General features: G+C 33.7%; 1 protein-coding gene across 1 annotated transcript; it reads right to left on the bottom strand.

Annotated features, from left to right (window-relative positions):
* Positions 1 to 3745: 3745 nt before the first annotated feature.
* LOC149895332 (uncharacterized) lies at positions 3746 to 5350 on the bottom strand. Its single transcript, XM_090118723.1, has one exon. It carries the CDS (start codon positions 4915 to 4917, stop codon positions 3757 to 3759), a length of 1161 nt encoding a protein of 386 aa, XP_089974849.1. The 5' UTR covers positions 4918 to 5350; the 3' UTR covers positions 3746 to 3756.
* Between the last annotated feature and the right edge of the window lie 12824 nt (positions 5351 to 18174).

Raw genomic sequence — 18174 nt, 5'->3', positions numbered from 1 at the left:
TTAAAAGATGGTGCTTTTTGAATAATGGTCGACAAGATTCTAAGGGACCAATATTGCACATAGCCCTTATGCACCTCTTCTGTGCCAAGAATACATTTGTCACGTCCGTCGAGTTGCCCCAGAATATAATTCCATACCGTATCACAGATGTAACGTATCCGTAATATGCGGTAAGCGCAGCATTAAAGGACACTGTTTTTCGTAGTCTTCTTAATGCGTAGACGAACTTATTTATTTTTCCGGTAATCATGTCACAATGTGCTTTCCAGTTGCAATTTTGATCTACATTTAACCCTAGGAACTTTATGTAATGTGTTTGTTCGATAGTATGGAATTTGTCCGTTACATTAAGAGGTGTATGTCGAGCTTTATAATTTGAAAATTGAATAAATTTTGTTTTAGTCATATTAGCCGATAGATTATTATCATTAAACCATGTCAATACTAATTCTAAATTTTTATTAATTGTCATGTTATAATTTATCTCTTTGTGATCGTCAGAATAAATTATTGAAATGTCATCTGCAAACAATATACACTTTTGGTCCATAATGTCAGGTAGGTCATTTATGTAAATTAAAAATAATAAAGGCCCCAATATGCTGCCCTGTGGCACACCGAAACTATTAGGTAAATAGGGGGACTTGTATGTAGTGAACTCTAGCTTGGTATTTATTTTATTTATTTCAACACTCTGTTGTCTCTGAAACAAATAATCATGAATCCATTCAAGAGCAGGACCTCTAATGCCATACTTCTCACATTTATATATAAGTAGTTTGTGGTCCACAAAGTCAAAAGCTTTTGACATGTCAAAGAAGATTGATGCAACAGGAATTTTATTATTAATGCATCTCGTTACTTCCTCAATTAAATAGAACGTAGCCAATGCAGTAGATTTATTTGCTTGAAACCCTGTTTGTTCTTTTTTAATTATACTATATTTGTTTAAAAAATTTATGAGTCTGGCACTCATAGCTTTTTCCAGAATTTTTGAAAAAATGGATATAAGTGTAATCGGGCGGTAATTTTTTATATCCGTTTTGCTGCCTTTTTTGTAGAATGGCTTAACAATAGATACCTTCAGGTTTTCAGGGAAGACGCCTTGCGAGAATGATTTATTAATTAAATTAGCCAATACTTAGATTACAAAATAAAAGACAGATGGAGCGTTGCCGAACTAAACCGAATAATTTATCGTCATTTCCATAAAGCTATGTGTGCTGTCATTTCGCCGTTGCACTGTACGTACACGGTGCTTCTGTATGGGTGTTATGTTACCAGATATTGAAAATTTTCCCAAAATTTTCCCCGACTACGGAAGAAAGAGGGTTATGTTTTTCGAGTGTAGGTATGTATGTATAATATTTCTTTGACACGCCCTGCAGTATAAACTGTTGGATCGATTTTGAGTTGTGACTTATGAGGTGTCATTGCAATCATCTGAATTATGAAGGTAGCTGTGGTGGTAGTGACGTAGGCTACATAAATTATTAGCAGTCATGTTTTAATTTTTATTTTAATATAAATTCGGGTTTTTGATATTATTTTATAATATTGTAAAAATTATTTTATCACCTATCTACTAAAGTTATACATGGACAAAATAATTTTATTCAATTTTTATTAAATAAATTACATTAAATTTATTAAATAAATTACATTAAATTTATTAAATAAATTACATTAAAAAAAGTTTTTATTTTTCAAAACATATGAATGCGAATAGCGGTAGTTTTTAGTCGAGAATGCGGGACATTTTATTTTCATCATATCCATCATGTGTTCACATGAATTAAATCGCAAGCGAAAACGACGCTTTTTATAAAAGTAACAAAAAAATGTATACCTAATACTTTTTAAAATAATCTAATAATGACCATGAACTTTTATTGCACTATACAAATAATCACATTCACGATCGAAAAATCCAACAGCACTACCCCGAATATCTTTTAACCATTTTACCCCTAAAAATGGCAAATTCATTTTCAAAATACTGGCAGCATACGTTGAAGTTTTGAATTCCTTCGTATTTGTAAAATTATTATTTGTATACAAAATTAAATAAGCCAAATAATCTACAGAAAATCTGTAAAACGATGTTTTATCTTTTTGTTTGTTTTCGGGAACAAGTTTTACAGCGTTTTAATATCACAAGACAGCATTTTTTTACTAAAATATCAAACCCATTTTGACGTATTGCATGACACTAGAATCGCTATAGCACTAGCGGAGGAACGTATTCGTTTTTGATTTCGTATTTTCTTTGACAAGGGCGATGAAAGATTGACATGCTCCATCTGTATTTTATTTTGTAATCTAAGAGCCAATACATAAGAAATGCTGTGTTTACATTCTTTAAGTATGCTTGTATCTATTGAGTCATAACCTACAGCCTTTGTATTCCTAAGAGAATTTATGATTTTAATAATCTCTTGCTCTGTGCATGGTGAGAGAAATATGCTGCTATTTATTGAATTTATTTTATATTTGTAATTACTTGATTGATGAATGGAATTAGTTATTTTACTTGAATTATTATATGTCAAATTAGTAAAGAAATTATTAAATGTCATAGCAATTTCTAATGGATCTGTTATATCAACGTCATTGTGTGAGATTAGGTCAATACAGTTGCTATCAGACATATTATGCGTCCCTCTGTTCTTTATCAAGTCCCATGTAGCTTTTGTTTTGTTTTTGGAATTTAATATTAATCTATTATTTATTATTCTTTTTGAGCAGTCTATACAAGATCGGAGTATCTTATTGTATTTTTGAAATTCTAACTTTTTTTGAAAAGACTTTGATTTATAATGAATAAATCTTAGTTGTCTTTTCCTTGCACATGCTATTCTAATGCCTTTTGATATCCATTTCATGTGACTGAGAGTATTCGATATCTTTTTTCTGTACAAAGGGAAACATAAATTATACAGTAGGCAGAAAAACTCATGAAATATTTTGAAAGCTACGTTAGCATTTACTTCATTTAAAACATCGGTCCAATAAATAGAATTTAAATGCATGTCAAATTTCCTTATATTCTCCTGGCAATAATCTCTTCGTGTTACGAACCAATACGATGGTTTAGGGCTAGCTTGCTTTGGAAGATTTACTAGTTGGCATGTTTCATGATCTGAGAGAAATACTTTCAGTACCTTACCTTCTACTCGCGGTATATTTGTTGCTATTATATCTAGACATGCCAGTTTACGAGTGGGTTGATTAATAATTATATTAATGTTGAAATTTTTAAGTAAGTTTTTAAACCATTTTGAAGACTGATTTTCTTTCATTATGTCAATATTAAAGTCTCCAGCCAATATGATATTTTTATTTTTGTTTGCGGTTAATTTATAGAGGAAAAGTTCAAATTTTTCGAAAAATTTTGATATGTTTGAGTTAGGTGTCCTATATATACAAACCACAAAGCAATTCATGCTTCGTATCTCAACAGCACAACATTCAAATATTTTTTCTACTGTATATTCGACACAGTAGTCAATAGTCTTGCAATCAAGGGACTTGTCTACTAAAATACAACAACCTCCACGCCTTTCTTGTGATCTACAGAAAGATGAAGCAAGATAAAAATTTCCTAGAATGAGATTGCATTCCTCTCCTTTTTTGATAAAAGTTTCGGTAAGACACAATATACTAATGTTTTCTTCAATTTCTGCCAAGCACAACTCAAGCCACTCTATTTTATTTAGTATGCCTGCAATGTTTTGGTGCAAAAGATATTTACCATCATATACTTTTTGCTCGAAAAAACCCAGTCTCTTTAACATAATTTTCTGCGTCAATGGTTTGCGTAGCTTTATCGCTAGTATTATTAACATATGGTAACGAATTGTCAGCTTGGGTAGATGTATCTTTAAAATATTTATTTTTTAAGTTGGTAACTGTACTATTGAATTGAATTTTATTAGTTGATTTTAATTTTTTTAACCAGTCTTTACAAACCAAAAATTCGTTACTGTAATGTTGGAATTCTAGTTCTGTATTAATTTTATAACAAATTCTATTAAGGTAATTACTATGAGAGTTACAATAATTGTCATTAAAGTTCAAGAATTTGCATTTCGGGTATTTTAAACATATTTGTCTTAAATAATTGTTAATAAGATTTTCATTTAAATATCTGTTTTTAACAACATTAAGTATAATTACACTGGTGTCCTTTAAATATCGGAGTATAGCCGCAGTTTCGGCCATAAAGTGGAAAGGGTTCTCGTCGTGTTCTCCTAAACTTAAAATAAATTTATCCGTCGGTCTTGTTCTTATATTGTAACATGGTGCTGTTATGTTTTCCGTGTGGGCAAAAGGTTTAGTCATCGATGAAATTTCATATTTTGCTGTTAAGTTAAATGTGGAACGGTGAAGTCGAACAGCCATGCCTACACATTGTTGGCCGCCGAAAATAAAAAGACGTTCTTTAGATTTATTTTCCATTATTCTATTGTTAGTGCTCGTATCTGGTTTTTGCAAAGCTGTTAAATTTTTTGACTGATTGTTTAAGGTTAATTCTAAAGGGTTTTCTTTATCAAAATCGATTCTTCGTTTAACTTTTAAGATATTTAGCGATGAAAAAGTAGTGGTCCTCTTTTTAGTTTTTTGATCTGTGTATAACTTATTAAATACGGAAATTTTTCTTTCTAGCTCGTTTATTTTTTTCTTTAGGCTGTTATTTTCTAAAATAAGTTGGTCTATTTCGCTATTCGCGCTGTCTAATAAGGTCTGTAAACTAGTAATTTTTTCCTTTAATTCATCTAATTCAAAGTTCATTGTAGAAAGATCCGGTAAACTTTTTGAATCATCGTTGTAGGTAGGTGAATTAGACTCTAAACAAATATCATTCAAACTCCGATTAATATTGCGTTTGCGAAATGTAACATATTGTGATTCCATGATTATTTTTTCTTATCAGAAAAATTGCAAATATAAAATTTTTAAAATTAAAAATTATAATGATGTCTTGAGGAACTGGTAGGATTCGATCTCCAGACCTTACGGTTGCGAATATTTCAGTTGTTCACTTACTGTACAGAGCTATCAGTGCTTATTAGTTATTCTCGAATTGTTAGTATAGTTCATACTTTACGATGTTGATTCATGACATAAGTGAGTCATCTTCTTTTGTTCTGACAGCTGTTGATACACTTGAACACTGTTAACGGTTTTTATATTGACAAAACAAAAATAATACTTTTTTGCCACTTATTATCACTGCAATGATTAATTACTTTGATTCTATGTTTATTCACAATAGTTTATGTATATTTTGCCGATAGAAACTTCACTGGTATTTTGAATAATCTTTGTATCAAGGTACGATTTAAAATTTTTATATATCACAGGAACTGTTTGACTAATTATCGAGATAACATTTACACTGGTATTTTATACGTATAGATATATTTTGAAGCACTTTTCACTCGTATTATTTAACTAGAACTATTTCTAATTTAATTAATTACCGGAGCTCACTGATACTTGAATGACAGCTGTCATCCGTTCATTACATATTAACATAGTATAAAACAAAGTCACTGTCGCTGTCTGTCCGTCCATGTATGCATAAATCTTTAAAACCGTACATTACGTATTTTGATGCGGTTTTTTAACAGATAGAGTAAATTTCGAGGAAAGTTTTAGTATAATATTATTATAGTTTATTATAATGTGTGTATGTAATATGTATCATTTTATAGTCTTATTTTATTTCGCTTCTTTGCTTTTCTCCCCGTACTTGCCTGGCAGAGATCACTGCACAGTGATAAGGCCGCTCTTTATGCTTTTATCTATTATACTATATACCTTTACATACTTGTTATCTTGCACAATAAAGTGTTAAATACAAGGAGTTATTCTTGTGGTCTGTATTAAATAAATAAATAAGACGTTACCCCAAAAACAATTATTACCATACTAGCTTTCCGCCCGCGGCTTCGCCAGCTTTGTCTAAAACATAATAAATTGTATACTAAAACCTTCCTCTTGAATCACTCTATCTATTAAAAAAACCGCATCAAACACCGTTGCGTAGTTTTAAAGATTTAAGCATACATAGGGACATAGGGACAGAGAAAACGACTTTGTTTTGTACTATGTAGTGAAGAACAAAACAGAACTACGTTTAAATAACCACAAAAAGCATGATTAGGGTTAGCTACATAGCTAAACGGTTCTTCAAAACTCTGCCGTATGAAAATGAGCCAAAAAATATACATCCCGCCCGATGACCTAGTTTTTTTCACCTTTACATAGAAGCATTCATACCTCAAAGAAAGGTATAACGGAGGTTTAATTTTAACCGGCCGTTTGGGTATGCTAGAATAAGGGCATAAACTATTATTTAAGTCTTCACTACATCACTATTCACTACATAGTATAAAACAAAGTCGCTTTCTCTGTCCCTATGTCCCTATGTATGCTTAAATCTTTAAAACTAAGCAACGGATTTTGATGCGGTTTTTTTTTATATATGTCACGGCTAAAGGTAGGTGAGAACATAAACTTAAGATTAGCCGGCTAAACTTAGGTTTATTTTCGACGAGGTGTTAATGTTAGTTTGTTCTATCTTTAGCCGGCTAAACTTAAGTGTAACCGCAGGCCCGTGGCTAAAAATGTCGGGGTGGGTAGATTTGGTTAGCGCCGGGCCGGTGGAGGGCTTGAGGGGCCCGCACAGTGCCAGAAAACACTCGCCCTGTTCCTTACATGTATTATAGTAACCAAATCTACCCACCCCGACTCAGGGCAGAAAGCTGGTGGCTAGGTTAGGTTAGGTTAGAACTCTTAAGACCCGCACGAGCCGAGCGAGCGCAGCGAGCGTGCTGCGGCAGCAGCCGGCGAAGTGCCAGAAAACACTCGCCCTGTTCCTTGCATGTATTATAGTAACCAAATCTACCCACCCCGACATTTTTAGCCACGGGCCTGCGGTTACACTTAAGTTTAGCCGGCTAAAGATAGAACAAACTAACATTAACACCTCGTCGAAAATAAACCTAAGTTTAGCCGGCTAATCTTAAGTTTATGTTCTCACCTACCTTTAGCCGTAACATATATATAGAGTGATTCAAGATGAAGGTTTTAGTATATAATTTATTAGGTTTAAGACAAAGCGGGCGAAGTCGCGGGCGGAAAGCTAGTCAATATTATAATCCTACTAATAATAATGCGAAATTTTGTGAGAATTGACGTATGGATGTTTGTTGCTCTTTCACGCAAATAATACTGAACCGATTACAATGAAATTTGGTATGTAAGTAGCTGAAGACACAGAATAAGACATAGACTACTTTTTATCTCGGAAATCTCACAGGAACTTGAACTATGAGCTTTTCTTTGAAAACGCGATTAGCTTTAGTACATAATACAACGAAAACATTCCACAAGCGCCATTTAGAATGTATCATTACAGATTATTACACTATAATGACGCCTCTATCAAGTAACGCTCCATTTACTTAGTTAAGGCTTAATAACATAAAAAATAACTACCGTATTGTGATTGAAATTCTTATACGCAACTTGTTATATTCTTATATATAAAATTCTCGTGTCACAATGTTAGTCTGCATACTCCTCCGAAACGGGTGGACCGATTCTCATGAAATTTTCTGTGCATATCGGGTAAGTCTGAGAATCGGCCAACATCTATTTTTCATATGTACCACGGGCGAAGCCGGGGCGGACCGCTAGTATTAACGTAAAAACATAATAGTTTGGCTTAGGACTTAGGTATTTCAGAAGTTAAAGAAAATTAAATATAGTTTAATAGTGTAGCAATTAACGAATACAAGAAATACATTTAAGCACTATATTATTTCTTCCTTCAATTTTGATAGGACTATTTTTTTAAATACGGTATTTGGTACAAAAATTTAAGAGATTTTTATTTTTTGAAGTAGTGCAAGTCAACTGTTTTTCATTTACGCTTATCTATACTAATACTAATTTACTAATAATTTATTATAAATATTATAAAGCTGAAAAGTTTGTTTGTTTGAACGCGCTAATCTCAGGAAGGTGTTATATCTAACACCTTATCTAATGGGCTATCGCCCATTTATCAAGGAAGGCAGTATCTATCATCACGCTAAGACCAATGGGAGCGGAGCCACGCGGGTGAAACCGCGAAGCGGAACTAGTCATACATAAATAACAATTTCATACAAAATTAGTTAATTATACTCACTACTTCTTTACTACTGTATAGATAATTGATTCTCGCATTCACGACTAAACTATCGTAATCGTATCGTATTTATTCGTGATCATACAGCATAAATAACATTTCTTAATATATTGATACAGAATTATAAGCCAGTTAAGAATATATACAATCATTAATACAATTATATTCCATACAATCATTAATAACTACATACCCCAATCTATCAATACACAAAAATCCACTAAAATCGGTTCAGTATTTAATACTTGAAACATGTTTGTACGTAAACCATCTAGAAAATTCTACTACAATATTCTCGTAGCTTCTCTACAGAGCGTAATTGCTACGCTCGTAGCCCGTAACCCGTAGCGAGCTACGACAAGCACTCAAGTGCTACGATCCTGTGGAGTTAATAATCATTTAAGAGGCTAGTGGCCTATATGAGTCTATGAGTGTATTGATTTATTTATTAATATGATTAGAAATAACTAAACAAAGAAATGAATAAATAAGTTTATAATGCAGTAAATAAATGTATGGGTACATGGTTTAAATGTATTATGTATGTACACACATAATATTGTAAATAAATCATCTGTAATTCGTAACTACATTCTTGCAAATATGTAATAGGAAACATTGTAATGAGAATGAATATTGAATATATATATTGTATAGGTTACCCTTATCGCTAAATAGCGATCTCATCTAGGCAATGTGATTATTTATTATTTATCCATACTAATATTATAAATGCGAAAGTAACTCTGTCTGTCTGTCTGTTACTCAATCACGCCTTAACTACTGAACCAATTTGCATGAAATTTGGTATAGAGATATTTTGATACCCGAGAAAGGACATAGGCTACTTTTTATCCCGGGAAATAGGAAAGGTTTTATCCCGGAAATCCCACGGGAACGGGAACTATGCGGGTTTTTCTTTGACTGCGCGGGCGAAGCTGCGGGTGGAAAGCTAGTATTTCATATATCTTTTTGTATAATTAACATCTTTATTTTCATCTTTTCTCAAAAAATTGTTTTTGTAACGTTTTTCATTATTACACTATGAGTCGTAGCATGATTGTATATAACATAAAGCCTTTCCCGATAAATGGACTACCCAACATATAATAACATTTCAATTCGAAACAGCAGTTTCTCTGTTTCTGATATCACCACGTTCAACCAAACAAACTCTTCAGCTTTATGACATAGCTCATAGTGTAATGTTTTCCTTTTAACTAAATATATAACCACTAGATTTCCGCCCGCGGCTTCGCCCGCGTTTGCAAAGGAAAGCCCGCATAGTTCCCGTTCCCGTGGGATTTCCGGGATAAAAACTATCCTATGTGTTAATCCAAGTTACCCTCTATATGTGTGCTAAATTTCATTGTAATCTGTTCAGTAGTTTTTACGTGAAAGAGTAACAAACATCCATACATCCATACATCCTTACAAACTTTCGACTTTATAATATATATATATATATATATATATAATATAACCATAACAATCTTATCGAAAAGCTTTTAAAAATAACAACAACCATTGAACCATGTTTACAGATCATTGGCTCGCCGGAATTTTTTCATCACTTAAACTTATTAAATTTTATTATTTCTGCAGCCCTTTTATAAAAAGCGATCGCGTCACCTGATGGAAGGATGTTTTAACCGACTTGTAAAAATGATAGTGTTTTAGAAATTTTGTTTTTATAGTTTCAAAAGATGTTGTTGCAATGAGGCAGAATTTGTGCAAAATAATAAATTTATCTACCTGTAATACATAAGTACTGTCGGAAAGTCAAATTTGTAGATTGAATATTGTTTTAGAAGGATACTTGAGGCGTGATCTACAATCGATATCGAAGCTAAAAATATAGTTTTTAAAATTCTTATCTATTTGTATGTATTCCCGGACTAAACTCAAAAAGTACTGCATATTTACTTTAAATTTTGCATGAATATTTGTCGTGGCCATATCGTAAATTTGCTCATTTCATGATATGACTGGCCATTTCACGAAATGGTCGCATTTCGTGAAATGGCCAATTTAGTTTGGCCACATCATGATGTGGCTTGAGCAGATCAATGATAAGAAATCGTTTCACGATATGACCAACTAAACGCGCGGTTTTTTCATGAAATGATCAAAATTATTTGATCATATCGTAAAATAGTTACATTAATCATTGGTAGAGGCGCTGCAAGCTCTGTGTTTATGTGATAAGATGGCGGCCACTGGCGAAAATTTAATTATTCGCAGTTAAAAACTTCATAATTCGTTTAATAACATGAAGATATGAAGAAAGTCATAGCAAAGAATTTACGACGGTTCGAGTACTATGGAAAATGTGGATATCTTATATGTATTGAAGAAAAAATGCGTCTTAAATAAAATAATTTAAGACGCATTTTTTCTTTTAGGATATATATTTATATATCCTACTATAGTATTATAATTGTTTGTTTTTAAAAAGCGATCCGCTTCTGGCACTCGCCGGCCGCTGCCGCGGCACGCTCGCTTTGCTCGCTCGGCTCGTGCGTTGTTTATCAAAGTCTAACCTAACCTAACCTAACTGTTTTTTATTGCAAAAACGATTCGCTTCTAGCATTCGCCGACCGCTGCCGCGGCACTAACTTAAATGACATTAAACAAGTTTTTAGAATATTCTGATTTTTTTTAATATTTTATGGACTCTTTATATTTTATATGATCTGGCCAAATGTGGATGGCCAAATCGTGAAACGTTGACGATTTAACGATCTGATCAAACTATGTTGGCCATTTCATGAAATGCGACCATTTCGTGAAATGATCGATCATATCATGAAATGAGCAAATCTACGATATGGCCACGACATATTACTTGCAGGTTAGGCCAACATATTATAGACTATAATTCATCTCGCTAAGACCAATAGAAGCGGAGCAATACGGCCAAAACCAGGAAACACATATGTATATAATGTATAAGTAGGTATTCTTAAATTATATTTATAACATACTAGCGGTCCGCCCCGGCTTCGCCCGTGGTACATGTTTACGTTTTCTCTACATAAGAACCATCCTCGTACTTCAAGGAATATAATAAAAAAAGAATTATCGAAATCGGTTCAGCCGTTCTCGAGTTATGCGCTTACCAACACATTTTGCGATTCATTTTTATATATAAGAAGACTAGCGGTCCGCCCCGGCTTCGCCCGTGGTACATAATATTTACGTTTTCTCTACGTAAAAACCATCCTCGTACTTCAAGGAATATAATAAAAAAATAATTATCGAAATCGGTTCAGCAGTTCTCGAGTTATGCGCTTACCAACACATTTTGCGATTCATTTTTATATATAAGATTATTATGTATTTATAATATGAGTAGTTATATGGTTTAAATATACAGGGTGTAATCGTTAAGTGTGCACAGGCGATTATTCCGTAACTATTACAGATATCAAAAAACTTTAAACTGATATCGAAAGTACTTAACCTAATGAGTAAAATGGCCATAATAAATTTTTAAAAATAATACGAGAAATATCTAAAAAAATAACTTTAAACCCTCCCATACATTTAGTATGAGATATGAATATCCCATGTACATGGGTTGATCCAAAAGTAATGATAATCAATATTAAACAAGGTCATTACAGTTAAAATAATTATGTATTTCTCTAGATAGTCTTCTAACTAGATAATATACTTCGATATTTTTTTTCCTTAACTTAGAAAAAAAAAACTTTGACTTCATCTACAAAAACCCCTCAAAATCGGCCATCACTTCGCTGTCGTCTTAAAATTTCTTGTATCGACGGTTTTTCTTGTGCCGAGGTAAGAGATAGAATTAACTAGGAGCTAGATCTTACAAACAGGGTGGGTGTTCAAGCATTTTCAATGCCGATTTTTGATTGGCAGCCATCGCAACTGACGCTTTGTGATCTGGTGCGTTGTCTTGGTGAACCAACATTCAAGACCGAAGTTTGCCATGTCTCTTTTTCTTACTAACCTACCCGCAATCTTTTAATTTGGTCTGTGTAGTAAGAGCCCTGTGTAGTAGTGGCTACCTTCTTAAAATATTCCACATTTCTTCAGCGTCCCAAAAAACTACGGCTTTAATCTATCCCACTAATTTTCACTTTGAAAATCTTCACCGTCACTTTGGAAGCTCGCATCCAGGTTATTGATTGTTTCTTGGTTTCAGCATAAACATGGTGAACCCAGGTAACGCCCATGGTCACAAATCGTGACAAAAAATTATCCTGATCTCATTAAAAATTTAGAAATTCACCCTCTAAATGTCGAATCGTTGTTTCTTCTTTTCGTCGGGAAACATTCTGGCTCGCACTGTTCACATTAAAATTAATGTTAATACTTGGAAACGTGGCCTGTAGATATAATTTTTTGTGATAACTTAGTGATTACATGAGCAAGCATAAAACATTTATTTTATATTTTTATTTGCACAGGAAATACCCAATTATCATTACTTTTGGATCAACCTATACATTTAATATGAAAGATTTTAGCTTTTTTTTTTGTTTTTTTGGTTTTCTGCTTTAATTACTTCGCAAATTTGGAGGGAAGTTCATTTAGAAACTGTAAATAGACCTCCTCATTGTATTGCACAATAAGGACGTCACTTCGAAAATCTACTATGAATACAAAATGTATGGGAAATAAATTGTATGGGAGCGTTTAATGTAACATTTTTGGTTATTTCTCGTTTTATTTTTAAAAATTTATTATGGCCATTTTACTCATTAGGTTAAGTACTTTCGATATCAGTTTAAAGTTTTTTGATATCTGCAATAGTTACGGAATAATCGCTTGTGCACACTTAACGATTACACCCTGTATAGTGTAATTCATTTTCATTGCTGCACCACCTATTGTTTTCACCTCTTTCTTATAATTAAAAATCCTACCCATAGGTTGCCTGGTAGAAATCGCTTAGTAGCGATAAGGCCGCCTTTTTAGCTTTATCACATATTGTCTGTTTCCTTTTTTTTACATGTATTTACTTGGTGCTGAATAAAGTGTATTTATTTATTTATTATTTAAACAACTTTTCGGTGGTAAATGTTAAAAATATGTTATGGCGTTTCAAAAATGCTTCTAGAAGAAGTCTAATTGAATAAATAAATGTTTCAGTTTTAACAAATTGCTTAAATATTTTCGGCTTCGGGATTATAAAGATTAATCGTACTGCAATTAAAAGTGTTATAAAAACACAAAGAGAATTGCGAATGCTGGAACTCTGACAGGATTCCGGGATCATACTGGCTTAACTTGAACGCTTAAGCGCCGTAGCTGACGGCTTTGCTTTGGCTATCGTGTGATGGTTATAATTATTTATTAGTATCAAATAAATCGTAAAATTGCACTAAATATTTGAAATGAAACTTATTTGGACGCGTTGAGAGTAAAATTTATGGGCAATACCGTCACGTTATAGAGTAAGGCGACGATTTGGGTATCTTTGATTTGTGCCAAAGAAGTTTCACTTCTGACACTGTGCTCGGTACTCACGTTATTTTTTTAATATTATTATCAAAATGGCCTAACTGAGACGATTAAGCGTTGTAGCTGACGGCTTTGCTTTGGCTATTGTACATTGAAATTATTTAATACAATGAAATATATCGTAAAAAAATGAGTAGTTAAACTATGAAAAAATTAAATAGCTATAATATACAATCGATAATTGTACAACTGATATGATGAAGAAAAAAATATGTTTTTGTGTACAATCTTCTTAATATAATATAGGTACTAGATTTCCGCCCGCGGCTTCGCCCGCGTTTTCAAAGGAAAACCCGCATAGTTCCCGTTCCCGGGGGATTTCCGGAATAAAACCTATCCTATGTGTTAATCCAAGTTACCCTCTATATGTGTGCTAAATTTCATTGTAATCGGTTCAGTAGTTTTTACGTGAAAGAGTAACAAACATCCATACATCCATACAAACTTTCGCCTTTATAATAGTATTAAGATATTAAGATTAAGATAAATCTCGTGCCACAATATTTGTCCTCAATGGACTCCTAAACCACTTAACCGATTATAATAAAATTCGCACACCATGTGCAGTTCGATCCAACTTGAGAGATAGGATAGTTTAAACATGTAGGTACCACGGGCGAAGCCGGGGCGGACCGCTAGTTAAAATAAAGAATTACTCGTAGCTCTCTTTACTGTGTAACTGAAGCAGCTCTTATCATGTTTAATATATAATAAACTAGCGGTCCGCCCCGGCTTCGCCCGTGGTACATATTTCGCAATAAAAAGTAGCCTATGTCCTTTCTCGGGTATCAAAATATCTCCATACCAAATTTCATGCAAATTGGTTCAGTAGTTTAGGCGTGATTGAGTAACAGACAGACAGACAGAGTTACTTTCGCATTTATAATATTAGTATGGATATATGCGATGTTTGTTTGTTTATTAATTCTCCCGGATCAAAACTGGCTTAGCCGTGACGGTTTAGCAAAACTAGTGACTTTGAATGCTTTCAATATTGAATCTTCTTATATATAAAAATGAATCGCAAAATGTGTTGCGCATAACTTGAGAACGGCTGAACCGATTTCAATAATTCTTTTTTTATTATATTCCTTGAAGTACGAGGATGGTTCTTATGTAGAGAAAACGTAAATATGTACCACGGGCGAAGCCGGGGCGGACCGCTAGTTGTAAATAAATTAGTAAGTAATAACTTCAAATCAAATCAATTTTACGCAAAAATTTCGTTCTAACACAGTGCTTCTCAATACTAACCCAAAAAGAAAATCGACCAATTTATTTATTTATTCATTCATTTGGAGAACACTCTACAATTACAAAAATAATAATATAACATTGTCGTAATACATAAGGTTTTTAAATCTAAATTACACCCTCAACGTCTCACTGTGTACATCCATACTAATATTATAAATGCGAAAGTAACTCTGTCTGTCTGTCTGTTACTCAATCACGCCTAAATTACTGAACCAATTCTCATGAAATTTGTTATGGAGATATTTTGATACCCGAGAAAGGACATAGGCTACTTTTTACCCCGGGAAAATGACGCAATCCCGGAAATCCCACGGGAACGGGAACTATGCGGGTTTTTCTTTGACGGCGCGGGCGAAGCCGCGGGAGGAAACCTAGTATTAAATACATAAAAATAACAAATCTGACCAGCAAACAGTTATTCTAACAACTCCTGCTAATAGATTACTTGTTTAAAGTCAAAAAATCTACATCCCAAAAAAACACAGGCTGAAACATGATAACTTATTATAACTTAACCAACATACCTCAACATGAACGTAGCTTCAAGCATGTTTCACTTAAGTCTAACTTAGCGATCGATACCAAGCCAGGGTCTCGCTTAAATATTAATAAACCTGAATTAAACGGACCTCTGGTTCGAGAAAGCTCTTTTAGGTAAAGAAAAGTATATTTAAATTTAGTCCCGTAGATTTTTATATTTTTTTTGGAGTAAAAATGTATATCTAGATTTGCGTCTTATAAAATAAATATCTATATCCATTATCTATACTAATATCTATATATATATATATAAAACTCAAAGGTGACTGATATAGTGATCTATCAACGCACAGCCCAAACCACTGGACGTATCGGGCTGAAATTTGGCATGCAGGTAGATGTTAGGACGTAGGCATCCGCTAAGAAAGGATTTCCCGAAATTCTTGCGGGAACTGGGAAAAACGGGGATGCACGAACAAAGTCGTGGGCGGAATCTAGTAAATAAATATATGTTTGCCAACAGACATCAATACTCACAAATTTTCACGTGAAGTAGTAGGATTATAGAATTAATACAGCACTAGGTCTTCTCATACGTACTTTGCGATTTCACCACCGGTCGAGTCGACGCGGTGCCGGTCTCCACCCCTATGTCATCGACATTCCACCTATACGCACTAAGCGTTACGCTTCTTCCTTTCTCGTGCGTACCAGTAGGGAATGGAACAATCTTCCGGCCTGCGTGTTTCCTGATAATTACAATCTGGACTTATTCAAAAGAAAAGTGAATAGGCATCTATTAGGTCAGCATGCTCCATCCTAGACCATGCTTATCGCTTTCCATTTGGCGAAGCGATGGTCAAATGCTTACCTAATCTCTAATAAAAAAAAAAAAAAAAAAAAAAAAAAACTATTCTGCGATATTTTGTGACGTCATGGACGTTAATTATTCACATGAAATAATAATCTAATACAAGAAAAATATATCAAACTATGTATCTTTTGAAATGAAACTTCTTTAGGCGCGTTGAGAGTAAAATTTTAAGGTCGCGTCATGGAAATACAGTCACGTCATGGAGTAAGGCGACGATTTTGGTAGGTATCTTTGAATTTTGCCAAAGAAGTTTCACTTCTGACACGTGTGCTCGGCACACATGCTCTTTTATTATTTCTACTATAAGTAGACGTAAGAGGCAAGTAAAATAAAATACATACTTACACCGTTATTTAAATACATAATATTATTCAAACAATATGTTATTTATTGTTTTTTATGTTGATAATATACCTAGTTTTATTTATTTAATCCATTATCCAGAAACTCGGTACTAAAACGTTTTTCGACTATTTTTCTATACTAATAATAATATTATAAAGAGGAAAGGTTTGTAATTATGTATGTATGGTTTTCACGCATAAACTACTGGACCGATTTTGATGAAATTTGCCACAGATAATATTTAGACCCTGAGAAAGAACATAGGCTACCTTTTATTGCGAAATATGTACCACGGGCGAAACCGGGGCGGACCGCTAGTTTATTTATAATCAAAGTTTCCCACTAACAAACTATTCTACCAATATTTATTATTTATTTTCAAACAATATTCAAACAAAATAAACCACAGTTCCCAAACTGAAAGTAATTTGTGCCCGAGGGAAAGAATTTGTAAACTTTGTTTTTGTTTGTAAATATAGATTACCTATTTTATTTATCTTCCGGGTTTGCATATTGCAAAAAGTGAAATCCCGTGTCCCCGTAGTGGGGTAGGGGGCAGATGATTCATACATCTGTTTCACTGATCGATTTTTCTTTAGGGACAAGTAGGTGATCAGCCTTCTGTGTCCTGCCAGACCGAGACATTTTTTTTTTCGTCTCCACCGGGTATCGAACCCAGGACCCCTCGGTTCTACGCTCACGCGTCAACCACTGTACCGAGGAGGCGGTCTATTACACATCTAATATTCTAATATTTCTAATATATATTATAAAGGCGAAAGTTTGTAAGGATGTATGGATGTATGGATGTTTGTTACTCTTTCACGTAAAAACTACTGAACCGATTACAATGAAATTTAGCACACATATAGAGGGTAACTTGGATTAACACATAGGATAGTTTTTATCCCGGAAATCCCACGGGAACGGGAACTATGCGGGTTTTCCTTTGCAAACGCGGGCGAAGCCGCGGGCGGAAATCTAGTTATACATATACATATTGCAAAGTGGTTAGAAATTGTTTATTTGGTGAGTGAAAGTTAACTTTAAACTAATACTAGCTTTCCGCCCGCGGCTTCGCCCGCTTTGTCTAAAACATAATAAATTATATACTAAAACCTTCCTCTTGAATCACTCTTTCTATTAAAAAAACCGTATCAAAATCCGTTGCGTAGTTTTAAAGATTTAAGCATACATAGGGACATAGGGACAGAGAAAGCGACTTTGTTTTATACTATGTAGTGACTAGCTGCGCTCGCGGTTTCACCCGCGTGGCTCCGCTCCTGTTGGTCTTAGCGTTATGGCACACCCCGGACACTCCATACAAAATGATCGTTTTGACAGTCACACTGTAGAGACTGCAAATGTGTGTGTTAACGCTTTATGGTTGGCACATTTGTGACTAGCGTAAAAAAAAATTCGCGTTTTTCTGATGACATACCTCCGTAAACAGCACAATATCTAACCATTTTCTACGAAAAACGATAATCACAAATCCAAAATAATAAAATTA

This window comes from Colias eurytheme, chromosome 31 (genome assembly GCF_061535395.1).
Source record: "Colias eurytheme isolate Ceu_HAF_F1 chromosome 31, ilColEury1 Martin Lab GWU primary, whole genome shotgun sequence".
NCBI lineage: Eukaryota > Metazoa > Arthropoda > Insecta > Lepidoptera > Pieridae > Colias > Colias eurytheme.
Note: the sequence above shows the minus strand (reverse complement) of the source record. Positions and strands in the feature narration are given on the sequence as shown.